General features: G+C 35.8%; 3 protein-coding genes across 4 annotated transcripts; 2 read left to right on the forward strand and 1 right to left on the reverse strand.

The window, feature by feature from the left end:
• The first annotated feature begins 1205 nt into the window (after positions 1 to 1205).
• Positions 1206 to 3215, forward strand: LOC132162494 (receptor-like protein 43). The gene has a single exon (XM_059572731.1). The coding sequence runs from the start codon at positions 1206 to 1208 to the stop codon at positions 3213 to 3215; it is 2010 nt and encodes a 669-aa protein (XP_059428714.1).
• Positions 3216 to 9617: 6402 nt separating this feature from the next.
• On the forward strand, positions 9618 to 13491 carry LOC132162532 (receptor-like protein 9DC3). Of its 2 annotated transcripts, none has more exons than XR_009438228.1 (2): positions 9618 to 10003; positions 13179 to 13491. XR_009438228.1 is itself a non-coding variant. In XM_059572767.1 (2 exons), the coding sequence occupies exons 1-2, from the start codon at positions 12534 to 12536 to the stop codon at positions 13180 to 13182; spliced, it is 540 nt and encodes a 179-aa protein (XP_059428750.1). In that variant the 5' UTR covers positions 12394 to 12533; the 3' UTR covers positions 13183 to 13491. The 2 variants fall into 2 exon arrangements, 1 of the variants encoding a protein (XP_059428750.1); XM_059572767.1 differs by lacking the exon at positions 9618 to 10003 and adding an exon at positions 12394 to 13069.
• A 339-nt stretch (positions 13492 to 13830) lies between these two features.
• On the reverse strand, positions 13831 to 14271 carry LOC132162495 (uncharacterized). Its single transcript, XM_059572732.1, has one exon. It carries the CDS (start codon positions 14269 to 14271, stop codon positions 13831 to 13833), a length of 441 nt encoding a protein of 146 aa, XP_059428715.1.
• Between the last annotated feature and the right edge of the window lie 425 nt (positions 14272 to 14696).

Genomic DNA, 14696 nt, shown 5'->3' on the forward strand with positions numbered 1-14696 from the left:
TTTTTATATCACATAATTTACTTTTTATTACTAGTAAAAAAAAAAAATTACTATAAAATAAAATTTTTACACTTTTTTCAATTTCACTTTTTCACTTTTTTATATCAATTATTATTTTCTTTTTTTTTAAGTGAACAATGTGCGGAGGTGTTTGTATTGTTTAACAAACACTCTTAAGAGGTAGCTCAATCAGTTGGGACCACGCCTAATGAAGCGGAGATTACTAGTTTGAATCATTCTCTCTCTTGTGCAAACATGTCAAAATAAAAAACAAACACCCCATGCCCGCAATGTTCTCAATCTACAAGTTAGTGGCATGGGGCCAATTGAAATGTAGTCATCGCGGATCCGGATCTTGGAGTTGATCGAAGAGCATGACTCCTGGCGATAACCGCAAATGAATGCCTTCGGCGGTGATCTTGACGCATGACGCCTTGCATTTTCACGTTCTGGCAGCCATTGACACCGTTGTGGAACATTTGTCTGTTTCGGGAGGTTAATCCAATCAACAGGATATGTTGTTGGAGTGGGAATATTCCAGCGTCTGCTTGCGTACACACAACAAAAAGCTCCAATTAATTATTATATTACAACCAAAAAAGAAGAGAAGAGCAATATTTTATGTATTAACAAGGAACATTTGAATCACATGATCCAGGGCAATTAAATATGTTAATAAAATCCAGATTCCAATACCTTAATTTATACTGTCGGTTGCTTTTTTTTTTTTTTTGTCGGTTGCTTTTTGAATATAATGCTTAACCATTATTATGGTTTGTGGAAAGGACGCTGCTACCGATCGAGTACTGAGTTTCCAACCAAAACGCGTCCACTGCTTTCTCAGAAGTCAAGCAAACTCGTTAAGGCTATTGGTGATTGGGTCAATTACTGCTCTCTCCCTTCCCTATATAAGAAATATGATATACTTGGAGATTTAAATTATCATCATTCTTCGTTTCAGTTGAAGCAAAGCCTTTGCTACCTCTTATTTTACACTTTCACAATTTCCAAATCCCAGCGGTTTTCTGTTAGCTGACGGATCAGCTACAGCCCCAAAATGTAATCTTACTCTCTTCAACCCATCACTAATTAGTAATTTCATTAACTCTTTCTTCAACTCATTACATATTAATTGTACGTGTGGGTGTCTTTTGTTACAGCTTCCAATGAGAATTCCACTATTTTCATGGCTTTTCTTTATGCCCATGATATGCTTACTTTCCTTCAGCTTCAGTATCTCTACGGTGCGCGGCCAATATTGCGGTGACGATCAACAATCCATGTTGCTCCAATTGAAGAATATCCTCGTATTTGACAATGCTTCATCCACAAAACTAGTGCACTGGAATCAAAGTGTCGATTGCTGTTCATGGGAAGGTGTAAGCTGCAGGGGCTCCCTAGTCTTAGGTCTCAACCTGGCCAACGAATCCATCTCGGGTGACCTTCTCAATTCATACAATGACTTTAGCATTCAATATCTCCAGAACCTGAGTTTGGCTCATAACAAGTTGAAAACATTTCCTAGCTTCTTGATAAATCTGTATGAGTTATTTTTTCTGGACCTTTCAGACAACCAGATTCATGGAGAGATACCCAATTGGATCTGGGAACGTTATTTCCTTCAATCCTTGAATCTTTCTTATAACTATTTGGAGACTTTAGATTTGTCTTTACTCAGCATTTCTCGAGTGAACCTCCTAGACCTTAGCTTCAACCAGCTCCAAGGGAAATTCTTAGCTTTCCCAGAACAAGCTCAATACTTGGATTTCTCAAGAAATAACTTCAGCTCTGTCATACCAGCTAGCATTGGCAACTTCCTTAGCAACACTTATTTCTTCTCTCTTTCGAATAATAAATTCTATGGGAGTATTCCTAGATCAATATGCAATGCTACAAAGCTTATTGTTTTAGATTTATCTGATAATTTCTTGAGTGGCACAGTTCCTCAATGCTTATTTAAGCTGAGTGAGGTTGATCAAGAGATGTCAAAGCCAAGTTTAGGGGTGCTAAATCTAAGCAAAAACAACCTCACCGGCACAATTTCTAATGTGTTTCCAAGTAATTGTGGCTTACAAACTTTAAGTCTCAATGGAAACCAACTAGAAGGAAAGCTACCGAAATCTCTTGCCAGATGCACATCTTTAGATGTTTTAAACCTTGGGAACAACCACATCGAGGATGCCTTCCCATGTTACTTGAAGAATATATCCATGTTGCACATCCTTATTCTGCGATCTAACAAATTTTACGGGCCCATTGATTGTCGAGGGCTTAATGCCTCCTGGCCAAAGCTTCAAATTGTAGACCTCGCTGCAAACAATTTCACTGGTAAGTTTCCAATAAAATACTTTTCGGATTGGAAGGCAATAATAGATGATAAAATTGAGGTCAAATATGTGCTTAATCACCTCCACTTTGATCCAAGACAAGGTGTGCCCAAAGATGGTAACTTTTTTGAACTCGAGGTTGTTCTCAATCTTATGTCTGTGATAGACATTTATTATCAAGATGTGATAATTGTTACCATGAAAGGCCTAGAGGCAAAGCTAGTGAAGATCCTAACCATCTTCACAGCCCTCGACTTTTCATGTAACAATTTTGAGGGGCCAATACCAGGAGAAATCGGAGAACTCAAATTGCTACTTATCCTCAACTTGTCTCATAATGCTTTCACGAGCCAAATCCCACAATCTTTGGGAAAATTGACTTATCTTGAGTCACTAGACTTGTCAAGCAACAAGTTTACCGGTGAGATTCCTGTCCAACTTGCAGATGGTCTAATTTTTTTGTCAGTTCTCAACTTTTCGTTCAATCAATTGGTGGGACAGATTCCACAGATCAAGCAATTTGCTACGTTCTCGGAAACTTCCTATGTAGGGAACAAAGGATTATGTGGCTTTCCTTTGAAAGAAAAATGCACACGTGAAAAGTCGGGATCGTCGTCTCCTCCAACATCTGAAGAATCTCATTCGAATTCTAGGAATGCAATTGACTGGAACTTCTTAAGTGTTGAATTGGGATTTGTTTTTGGTTTTGGGATTGTTATTGGGCCTCTTATGTTCTGGAAGAGATGGAGGATATCCTACTACAAACATGTTGATGACATTTTTTTCAAGATGTTTCCTCAGCAATACGTTAGAATAGAAAATCGCCAAAGACGAGCACACATGAATCAAGGTCGACGAACACACAGAAATCAAGGACACAGGCATTAGTGATAGATACGAGGAGCTTTGTAATCAGGTTTGACTCTTTCAAATGAAAAGAGAATATATATATTAGCTAGTGAAATACTTTTCTAATATTAGATTTGCAGGTGACTTATGCATGAGACGCTCATAGGATTGTGGAAACCACTAACTCATGCTGTCACACTTCCTTTGCTCGCTCATCCATCCAACGTGTAGTTCAGTTTTTGTATTTCACCGATCGAGTTGTATGCTTCTTCATAAAGATGATGTATTTCAGACACTTTGACATTTTCTTTTAAGTCCTCAAGTGTTCTTGAGAATCTTTATAGAAAAAAAGAAAAAGAAAAAAAAAAAGGTTGAGAGATCAAAATTAAGAATGCATCAATTATTGTTACAATTAATTCTTTTAGCGGAAAATTAAGAGAAACCATATTCTTACACATAATCTCAAGTTGTGAACCATATATAATGTTCATCCCATAAAAGCCAATATGCAAGAATTTCTTCTTCACAAGCTAGCGGTGAGGATGGAGTTTGGATTACATAAATTCCGAATATGCTCGATCATACATTGAGAATTTGAGAGCGTAGAAGATGTTAAATATGAACCTATTTTCATAGATAAGTAGCTTTAATTTTTGTTAATCCTTTAGAAATCAAACTAATCATGACTTAAATATGATAGAAATTGAATTATCGTGATAAATAATCATATAATTTATAAGAGGATACATGCAAGCAAGAAAAGTAAAATAATGATCATATAATTTGATGTTAATTGCTTGATTTGCGGGAAGTGCTGTTGGGTTGCATGATTGTCGTGAAGTCCTGCTTGAAAGTGGCTGATTGTGTATTCTAGTTTTACATGCTTGAATTTGAAAACAGTCTCAGACTTGAGTTGGTTTCAGATTGGAATAATTGAAATTTTGTAACGTACGTCAAAGTAATGGCGTAAGTTGTGGGAAAGTAGAATCGTAATGGTAAGCAGGTGTTGAGTGGGGAGACAAATGTTCTCTTAATTAATTCCAACTCATCATTCATTAACAATAATTAACCATTAATTGCTTTTTGATTTACAAGTCAAGCAAACCGTAAACCCAACGCTCGATCAAGCCTCATCTTCTCCGTAAAGAAATAGAAAAGTCTATATGAAGCTTCTAGTGGTGATGAAAGAAGAATTAATCTTCATGATCCAAGAAAAAAAAGTCCATTAAATTAGTTATATTAATATTAGCTAATAATATTTTAATGGATAGAGCTTCTAGAAATTCATATTGGCCTAATCTAAATAGGAACTATGGCACTTTTTAGACAAATTAGCTAACTAGCATGTGGCTATCCAATTTTTTTTTTTTTTTTTTTTTTTTTGGACATGTCCACCAAAGAGGGGGAGGGGAATTCGAACAAGTGACATCCGCTTCATTAGGTGTAGCCCTAACCGATTTAGCAACCTCTTGGAAACATGTGGTTATCCAATTTAGATTTATAATGAAAGACAATTCCTTGTAAAGCCCAAATAGTTTTTTTTTAGCTTTTTAATGTGGGACAAAATGAAATACACAAACGAGGAAAAGTAAAAAATGTATGAGAGTGAAGAATAAAAACTTATTTTAATGAAATAATCAAAACATTATTGTGGTTTTGGAAATGAAACAGGTTCTGAGTAATTAGCTTCAAACCAAAATCATGAGTCCCATATATATTGCTTTTAGAGAAGTCAAGCAAACCGTGAACCTCATGCGCTAGCTCCCCACGAGTTTTCTTAGCCGTCACATGCGCAAGGGTATGAGTGGGGCTTGGCGTTATCATCTTCAGTACTACCAAAGCTTAAGAGTGTTGAGCTTGTCAAATTGTCTTGTTTCAGGGCCTCTTGATTCCTCATTATTGAATCTTCAGTCCCTCTCAATTATTCGTCTGGATTATAACAATTTTTCTGCTTTAGTTCCAAAACTTTTTGCAGATTTCAAAAATTTGATGTCCTTCAGTCCTTGGATTTCACTTCTGCTAATTTGAATGGAAAATTTCCAACACTGCAAATGCTTGACTTATCAGGTAATAAACTACTTCAGGGTTCGTTGCCAGAATTTTCTTCGAATGGATCTTTTCGAACGTTGGTACTTAGAGAGAGAGAAATACTTTTCTTATATTAGATTTGCAGGTGACTTAAGAGTGCTCATGGAATGTGGAAGCCAAAGTAACTCATGCTAATTGGTGTCACACTTGCCTTGACAATTCACACATGGGATGTCGAATTACACAATAGTGATCACTATTGTATATTAGTACTCGAATTTAAGTGTAAGATTTGTAATGTTACTCTATGCTCATTCATGCAATGTGTAATTCTAGTGGTTATGTAAAACGTTCACAATACCAAGTTCATTGGGATGCCACTTTTGTATCTCAGTGAACACGTAGGTATGTTTATATTTTATTTTTGTTTTTCATTGAGTTGTGTGCTTTTCTGACACTTTGACATTCTTGTGTCTCTTTTAAGTCCTCAAGTGTTCTTGAGGATCTTCATAGAAAAGAAGTTGAGAGATCTGAAGATTGCATTATTACAATTATTTCGGCCTAGAATTAAGAGAAACCATATTTCTACATTATAATCTCAAGTTTTGAACCATATATAATATTTGTTCATCCCGGCCCATAAAAGCCAAAAATTCTTCTACACAAGCGGTGAGGAGTTTAGATTAATGTATAAATTCCGAATATACTACCTAGCTACTTGTGTTTTCTCAAAATAAGCATATATATAATATTTATTTTTCTAAAAACACAACACAACCAACAATTTTATTAATTGGACCCCACATAAAACATATCCTAAAATGTGGACTAAAAAAAAGTTTCTCAATTTCTGAATCATATAAAAACTCTCCCTTGAGCCGACTAAAATAAACCTTCTCTCCCAAATTAATGACTATATTAAATTTTGTTAATACTACGTTTTGAAATTGATTGTGACCATTTGTAAAATCAATATATAAAACGATGAACTATCTTATTTCTCAAAAAACGAAAATTAATAAGTTTTATTTGATTACAGATAAAATATATATATATAGAAAATAAGTCAAACAGTACTTAGACAAACATACAGTTCATAAATTGGGAAATGAAAGAAAAACCATGGTTTACTTAAATCACTATATATTCTCAACTTGTCGCATAATGCATTTATGGGTCAAATCCCCCCATCTCTTGGCAAATTGAGTCAGCTTGAGTCATTAGACTTATCAAACAATGAACTTATTGGTGAGATCCCTGCTCAACTTGCAAATGGTCTAATTTTTCTATCTATTCTCAACCTTTCGTTCAATCAATTGGTAGGACAGATTAAGCAATTTGCTACATTTTCGAAAACTTCCTACGAAGGGAACATAGGATTATGTGGCCTTCCGTTGAGAGAAAATGCACACACATGAAGAGTCAGGATCATCACCTCCAGCATCTGAAGAAACTCATTCGAATTCTAGGAATGCTATTGATTGGAATTTCTCAAGTGTTGAATTGGGATTTGTTTTTTGCTTTGGATTCGTTATTGGGCCTCTTATGTTTTGGAAGAGGTGGAGGATATGCTATTACAAACTTGTTGATGACATTTTTTTCAAGATGTTCCCTAAGCTTTATATTAGAATAGAAAATTACCGAAGACGAGCACATAAGAATCAAGGAAGGCGAGTACACAAGAATCAAGGACGGAGGCATTAGTGATAGATATGAGGAGCAATGCAGTTAGGTTTGACTCTCTTTTTTCAGTATTATTAATTTAAAAAAAAAAAAAAAAAAACTGTCCATGCAGTTGGATGTGAATGTTGTTTCAAGTGGTGTTTGTAATTATCAATCTATATATATTATTGAAATACGTTTCTGATATTAGATTTGTAGGTGACTTTATAAGAAGCTAGCCCAACGATGTGGAAGCAAAGCTGACCCATGCTGTCACACCTGCCTTGATCACTATTATATGTTTGTATTCAACTTTTAGTATTAGATTTGTATTAAATAAAGCTATTTTTATATATAACTTGTTTTAAATTTTGTTAGTCCTATTCGTTCATCTAAAGTTCCATTCGAACTATATACGATAGATATTTATATCCCTGTTTATTTGCTCCACTGCATTGTTTGGAGAATGCATGGTCAAAATGACTAAACATAGAACACTAGAACTGGAGCTCTTGATTGGTTCTTTCAAAGCTTCAATCCAAAAGACCACAAAGCCTTTGAATCGAAGTGATCAAACAATAAAACTTACCAAAAAAAGAAAAAAAGAAAAAAAGTGAAACACTAAAGGAAAGCATATAGTTATTTAATCAGAACAACCTAATACTACAAGCTCGGACCGTAATTAGGAACGTCTAGATGAACCGGTCTAGCTGTATTTAATTTTTTTAAGGGGGTAATTTTAATAATTTTTTTTTTAATTTTATATAAAAAAAAAAGACTCTAAATATGCTAAAAGTTTTATTTTAACATTTTGTTTTTGGGAGGGATATGTCCTTGAATAAAACCTTGTAGTTCAATATTTTTCTAAAAATCCGATTTTTTAAATTAGTTTTGTTGTTGTTCTTTTTCCTTTTTTTCTCAAATATATATGTGGTGTTTGATCTTTGATCTTTCGTATTGATCCCATATTGTATTCAAATAACAATTCAACCTCGACAGTACATTGTGGTTATCCCTTTTTTTTTTAAAAAAAAAAAAAATTTCTCAAAACTATTATCAAACTGATCAATGGATAACCTTCTTCCGCGTTGAGTAGGATTTTTTTTGGATAGAAATTTATGAGGTGCAATTCTTCTCGTTTTAATTTGCAAAGAGGTCATTCTTTTAGTATCTTCTGGTTCTGGTTTTGCATGGACTCATTGGAAGACTTATTAATGCTAAATTTTATGCATATTTTATACTTATTTTATTGATGTCACGTTTTTTTTTTTTAAAAAAAAGGGAAAACATTGCATACTCATTTATTGATAAAAGGTCATAAGCAAGAGCTCTTACAAACAGAACAAAAAGCTTTGAAACAAGACATAGCCGAAGCTAAAGTTACAGTCATCAACCAATCAGGTCAAACAAAGGCAATAACATTCGCTAACTCATGACTATTCATCAAGTTTAAGATCAGATCTGCACCAAACAGAAACAATCCAATGCATAAGTAGTATTTATTCCTCGGCCTTGAGAGCAAAAAATTCCATGTCAAAACTCATTCTCCTCAACCTGACAGTTATGATAAGTCATGTTCTTTAAATATCATTTATATCAATCGCTTATAATTTTTTTTTTTTTTTTTTTTTTTTAAAAAAAACATCACTTAAAACAAATCATGTCTAATTGTCAAGGATATAAAATAGGTATAAAAAGTAATATTAACTCAACCATTACTGTCCCCGAAAAAATGATACAACTACTTAGTTCTGAAAGTTCAAACCAAAACGTGTTGGTGGCATTTTGAGAAGGCCAACGAAAAAACAAGAGAAATTATATATACCCTTCTCTACCTATCTCGTAATTTATGGTCTCTCTTTTTTTTTTAAAAAAAAAAACAAAAATATTCATACAATATTTAGAAAATAGCAAAAAAAAAAAAGAAAAAAGAAAAAAGAAATAAATGGCACTTGTAACAATGAAAAGTATTTTTAAGATTTGAGCATTCCATTCATACCGGACTTTGAACGCATGTCTAATAATTCTCGTTTTCACAGACAACAATATTCCTCATTGACTTTACCTGGACTATTATTTTGTCTTGCTTAAGAGACTAAAACGACCTTGATTTAGCAATTACACTGTTAGGGAAAGAAAACCCATGGGCCATAAGGCTTCAGCGTTGGGTTTACGGTTTGCTTGCTTTTCAAAAAGCTCTATATCATAGACACGTTAACCAATTGGTGATAAAGCACAAAACCATTATTGTACTTGTGTCGACTACTTTTGAAAATTGTGTAAAAGGAAATGTAAATGGAAGAATGAAGTCGACTGGTGGGTACCCTTTGAAGATACATTATTTCCAATTTCCATCGCTATTACCTTCTCATGCTTGCTATAACCTTTTTATACTGCTTTTTGACAAAGTCACGTTAAGATAAAGCAAACCAATTATTGTTGGCTATTACTGACTGGGTTAATTTTTACTGCTCTCTCCCTCCCCTATATAAGAAATACGATATACTTGGAGATTTAAATTACCATCATTGTTCGTTCCAGTTGAAGCAAAGCCTTCGCTACCTCTTATTTTTACACTTTCACAGTTTCCAAATCTCAGCGGTTTTCTGTCAGCCAACGGATATCAGCTACAGCCACAAAAAAAAATGTAATCTACTCTTCGCTCTTACTCTCTTCAACCCATCACTAATTTCGTTAACTCTTTCTTCAACTCATTATATATTGTGTGGGTGTCTTTTGTTACAGCTTCCAATGAGAATTCCACTCTTTTCATGGCTTTTCTTGATGCTCATGATATGCTCACTTTCCATCGGCTTCTGTATCTCTGCCGTGTCTGGCCAATGCCTTGGCAATCAGCAATCCTTGCTGCTCCAATTGAAGAATAGCCTTATATTTGAAGGTGCTTCATCCACAAAACTAGTGCACCGGAATCAAAGTGTCGATTGCTGTTCATGGGCAGGTGTAAGCTGCAACGAGGGGCGTGTTATCGGTCTCGACCTGACCAATGAATCCATCTCTGGTGGACTTGATAATTCAAGCAGCCTCTTTGGTCTTCAATATCTCCAGCACTTGGGTTTGGCTTCTAACAACTTTTCTTCCGAGATTCCATCCCAATTTGACAAGCTCATGAACTTGAGGTATTTGAACCTATCATATACTTGTTTTACGGGGCAGATTCCAATTGCAATTTCACACTTGACAAGGTTGGTTACTCTTGATTTATCTACTGATTACTTCAAATGCGAATCTCATTATTATTCATTGAAACTTGAGAGCCCAAATCTAAAAATGCTGGTTGAAAACCTTTCGGAGCTTATGGAACTTCATCTTGATCGTGTCAATATATCAGCACAGGGGTATGAGTGGGGCACTGCCTTATCATCTTCACTACCAAAGCTTAGAGTGTTGAGCTTAACAGATTGTCTTCTTTCGGGGCCTCTTGATTCCTCGTTAACAAATCTTCAGTCTCTCTCAATTATTCGTCTTGATGATAACGATTTTGATTCTCCAGTTCCAGAATCTTTTGCAGATTTCAAAAATTTGACATCCTTGATTCTCTCTTCTTGTGGGATGAGTGGAACTTTTCCAGAAAAGATCTTTCAGATTCCAACACTGGAAACGCTTGACTTATCAAGTAATTATCATCTTCAGGGTTCGTTGCCAGAATTTCCTTCCAATGGATCTCTTCGGATGCTGGTTCTTTCTGGCACAAACTTTTCAGGGACATTGCCAAATTCTATTGGTAACCTGAAAATGTTGTCCTCAATAGATCTTTCTGTTTGCAATTTCAATGGATCAATCCCAAAGTCAATGACAAGCCTCACACAATTGCTTTATTTGGACATGTCATCCAACAAGTTCGTCGAATCAATTCCATCATTCAACATGAGCAAGAGTTTGACCACAATAGACCTTTCCTATAATAATTTATCAGGTCAGATTACTTCCACTCGGTGGGAAGAACTTTTGAATCTAAAGGTTCTTGACTTGACGTACAATTCATTGAATGGAAGTATTCCAATTTCTTTGTTTTCCCTTCCATCATTGCAAGAACTAGGACTTCACAACAACCAATTTTCTGGTCCACTCAATGAATTGCCGAACGTTTCTTCTTGTCTATTGGAAACCCTTGATTTGAGTCACAACAACTTGAATGGGTCAATACCCATGTCTTTGTTTTTCCTTCCATCATTGTGGGAACTAACACTTAGCAACAATCGATTTTCGGGTCAACTCATTGAATTTCCAACTGTTTCTTCTTCCCTATTGAGGTACCTTGATTTGAGTCACAACAACTTGGAAGGGCCAATACCTATGTCCATCTTTGAGATCCAAAGTCTTGGGAGTCTCTCACTCTCTTGGAACAACTTTAGCGGCTCCTTGCAGCTTAATGTGATTATGACTATGAGAAGTCTTTAACTTCTTGATCTATCCCACAACAACTTAGGATTGGCTTCTAGCAAATTGAAAACATATCCTCACTTCTTGATAAATCAATCCACATTATCAAGTCTAGATCTTTCAGACAACGAGATTCATGGAGAGATACCCAATTGGATCTGGGAACTTCCTTATCTTAACTCATTAAATCTTTCTTATAACTATCTAGAGACTCTAGATTTTTCTTTACTTAACCTATCTTCTTTGACGTCCTTAGACCTTCGCTCCAACCAGCTCCAAGGGCAACTCTCAATTTTCCCAGAACATGCTAAATACTTGGATTTCTCAGGAAATAACTTCAGCTCTGTCATACCAGCTAATATTGGCAACTTCCTTACTGACACTTATTTCTTCTCTCTTTCGAATAATAAGTTCAATGGGAGTATTCCTAGATCAATATGCAACGCTACAGAGCTTGTTGTTCTAGATTTGTCTGATAATTTATTGAGTGGTACAATTCCTCAATGCTTATTTATGATGAGTGGGGAGCCCCAAAATCTTCATCTAACTCAGCTTTCACGGAATCAAATAGTTCGAGAGAATCCGAATCAACAGGATCAAGGGATGTCGAATCAAGGTTTAGGGGTGCTGAATCTATACAGAAATAATCTCATTGGCACAATTCCTAATGTGTTTCCAAGCAATTGTGGCTTACAAACTTTAAATCTCAATGGAAACCAACTGGAAGGAAAGCTACCAAAATCTTTGGCCCAATGCACATCTTTGAAAGTTTTAGACCTTGGGAACAACCACATTGAGGATGCCTTCCCATGTTACTTGAAGAACATATCCATGTTACATGTCCTTGTTCTACGATCTAACAAATTTTATGGGCCCATTGATTGTCGAGGGTTTAATGCCTCCTTGTCAGAGCTTCAAATTGTAGACATTGCTGCAAACAAGTTCACTGGTAAGCTTCCAATAAAATATTTTTCGGATTGGAAGGCAATATCAGGTGATATAATTGAGGTCGAATATGTGCTCAATCACGTCCGAGTTAGACAGCGTGGGCTTAATTTTTATTCCGCTACTCTAAGAAGTGGGATAGACATTTATTATCAAGATGTGATAACTGTTACCATGAAAGGCCAAGAGGCAAAGATAGTGAAGATCCTAAATATCTTCACCTCCCTCGATTTCTCATGCAACAATTTTGACGGGCCTATACCTGGAGAAATAGGAGAACTCAAATCATTATATATTCTTAACTTGTCGCATAATGCTTTCATGGGTCAAATCCCCCCGTCTCTTGGAAAATTGAGTAACTTGGAGTCACTTGACTTGTCAAGTAACAAGCTGACAGGTGAGATTCCATTCCAACTTGCAGATGGTCTTATTTTCCTATCAGTCCTTAACCTTTCGTTCAATCAATTGGTGGGAAAGATTCCACAGATCAAGCAATTTGCTACATTCTCGGAAACTTCCTATGAAGGGAACATAGGATTATGTGGCATTACTTTGAAAGAAAAATGTACACGTGAAGAGCCAAGATCATCGCCTCCAACATCTGAAGAAACTCATTCGAATTCTAGAAATGCGATTGACTGGAACTTTTTGAGTGTTGAATTGGGATTTATTTTCGGCCTTGGGATTGTTATTGGACCTCTAATGTTTTGGAAGAGGTGGAGGATATGCTACTACAAACATGCTGATGACATCTTTTTCAAGATGTTCCCTCAACTATATATTAAAATAGAAAATCGTCAAAGACAAGCACACAAGAATCTAGGACGGAGGCATTTAGTGATGAACAATGCAATCAGGTTAATTTGACTCTTCTTTTTTGTCCATTTAATTGAATGTGAATGTTGTCTTAAAGGGAGTTTGTACTTTTTTATATATATATATACTTTTCTTATATTAGATTTGCAGGTGACTTAAGAGTGCTCATGGAATGTGGAAGCCAAAGTAAGTCATGCTGATTGGTGTCACACTTGCCTTGACAATTCACATATGGGATGAAGAATTACACAATAGTGATCACTATTGTATATTAGTACTCGAATTCTAGTGTAAGATTTGTAATATTAGTCTATACTCATCCATCCAATGTGTAGTTCTAGTGATTACGTAAAACGTTCGCACTACCAAGTTCATTGGGATGCCACTTTTGTATCTCACTGAGTACGTAGTGGTATGTTTGTATTCTATTTTTGTTTTTCACCGAGTTGTGTGCTTCTTCATAAAGATGATGCTTTTCAGATGCTTTGATATTCTTGCATGTGTTTCTTTTAAGTCCTTAAATGTTCTTGAGGATCTTTATAGAAAAGAAGTTGAGAGATCTAAAGATTGCATTAGTACAATTATTTCAGCGTAAAATAATAGAAAAACTATATTCCTACATTATAATCTCAAGTTGTGAACCATATTATATAATGTTCATCCAATAAAAGCTAGAAAATATTCTTCTACACAAGCGGTGAGGAGTTTGGATTAATGTATAAATTAAATTCCGAATATACTACCTACTTGTGTTTTTTTTTTTTTTTTTGAGAGGAGAAAAATAATCTTATTCATGAAAATATCAGACAAGATGAGCAGAAAGCTCAGTTGAAACAAGATCAGAGATACAGTCCGGAATTGAATAATTCCAAATGCAATCCATGATCAGTCTTGTGGCCTCCTTAGCAAGTTTGTGGGCCCCGTTATTGGCATTCCTACTCACATAACTGATTTGCCATCGAGGAAAATCCCTTAGGAGGGACCTTGTGTCGTCCACGAGCTGGCTGAATTTACTGCACGTCGGGTCCCTTGCCAGAATGGCATTGATTACTACCTGAGCATCACCTTCCACTATTAAACTGAGAATGCCCAGATCCTTACAAAACCAAACTCCTTCAAAGAAAGCCATGGCCTCAGCTGCAGTGGGTTCCAGGAATCCAGACTTCGTGACACTTCTTGCAGCCGTTACCCATCCTTCATGATCTCTCACCAAAACACCCACTCCGATCCGGCCATTCCTCATATCAAGGGTAACATCACAGTTTACTTTAAGCCACCCCTAAGGTGGTTTCTTCCATTGTTGCTGGGCCTCCACCCGAAGAGTATGCTTTGGTAAACTGATCATATTAACCTGTTGGACTTCATCTACTGTTTTCCCAACCGCAAGCATGAGTTCATTGGGGTGTGTAAAAACCCCTTCGTGGATCCATTTGCTTCTTTTGAACCAAAGCCGCCTAGCAGTTTCGATAAAAATCTCAATTTCATTTCCCACCCCTTTTTGAAAGATGCCCTCAGCAACCTGGAAAAAATCAGAAGTGGGAAAATAACTTTTCTGAAAAATCTTCTCACTAGCCCCCCCTTATTGCGATGCATCCCCAGAGAACATGGAAAGTAGTTTCAACTTTCGTCTCACAGAAGAGGCATGATGGATCATTGATTACTTTCTCC

Source organism: Corylus avellana, chromosome ca9 (assembly GCF_901000735.1).
Source record: "Corylus avellana chromosome ca9, CavTom2PMs-1.0".
NCBI lineage: Eukaryota > Viridiplantae > Streptophyta > Magnoliopsida > Fagales > Betulaceae > Corylus > Corylus avellana.

Coding starts and splice junctions, on each gene's coding strand:
- LOC132162494 (XM_059572731.1), top strand. CDS start 1,206: ATGATATGCTTACTTTCCTTCAGCTTCAGTATCTCTACGGTGCGCGGC.
- LOC132162532 (XM_059572767.1), top strand. CDS start 12,534: ATGGGTCAAATCCCCCCGTCTCTTGGAAAATTGAGTAACTTGGAGTCA.
- LOC132162495 (XM_059572732.1), bottom strand. CDS start 14,271: ATGAGGAATGGCCGGATCGGAGTGGGTGTTTTGGTGAGAGATCATGAA.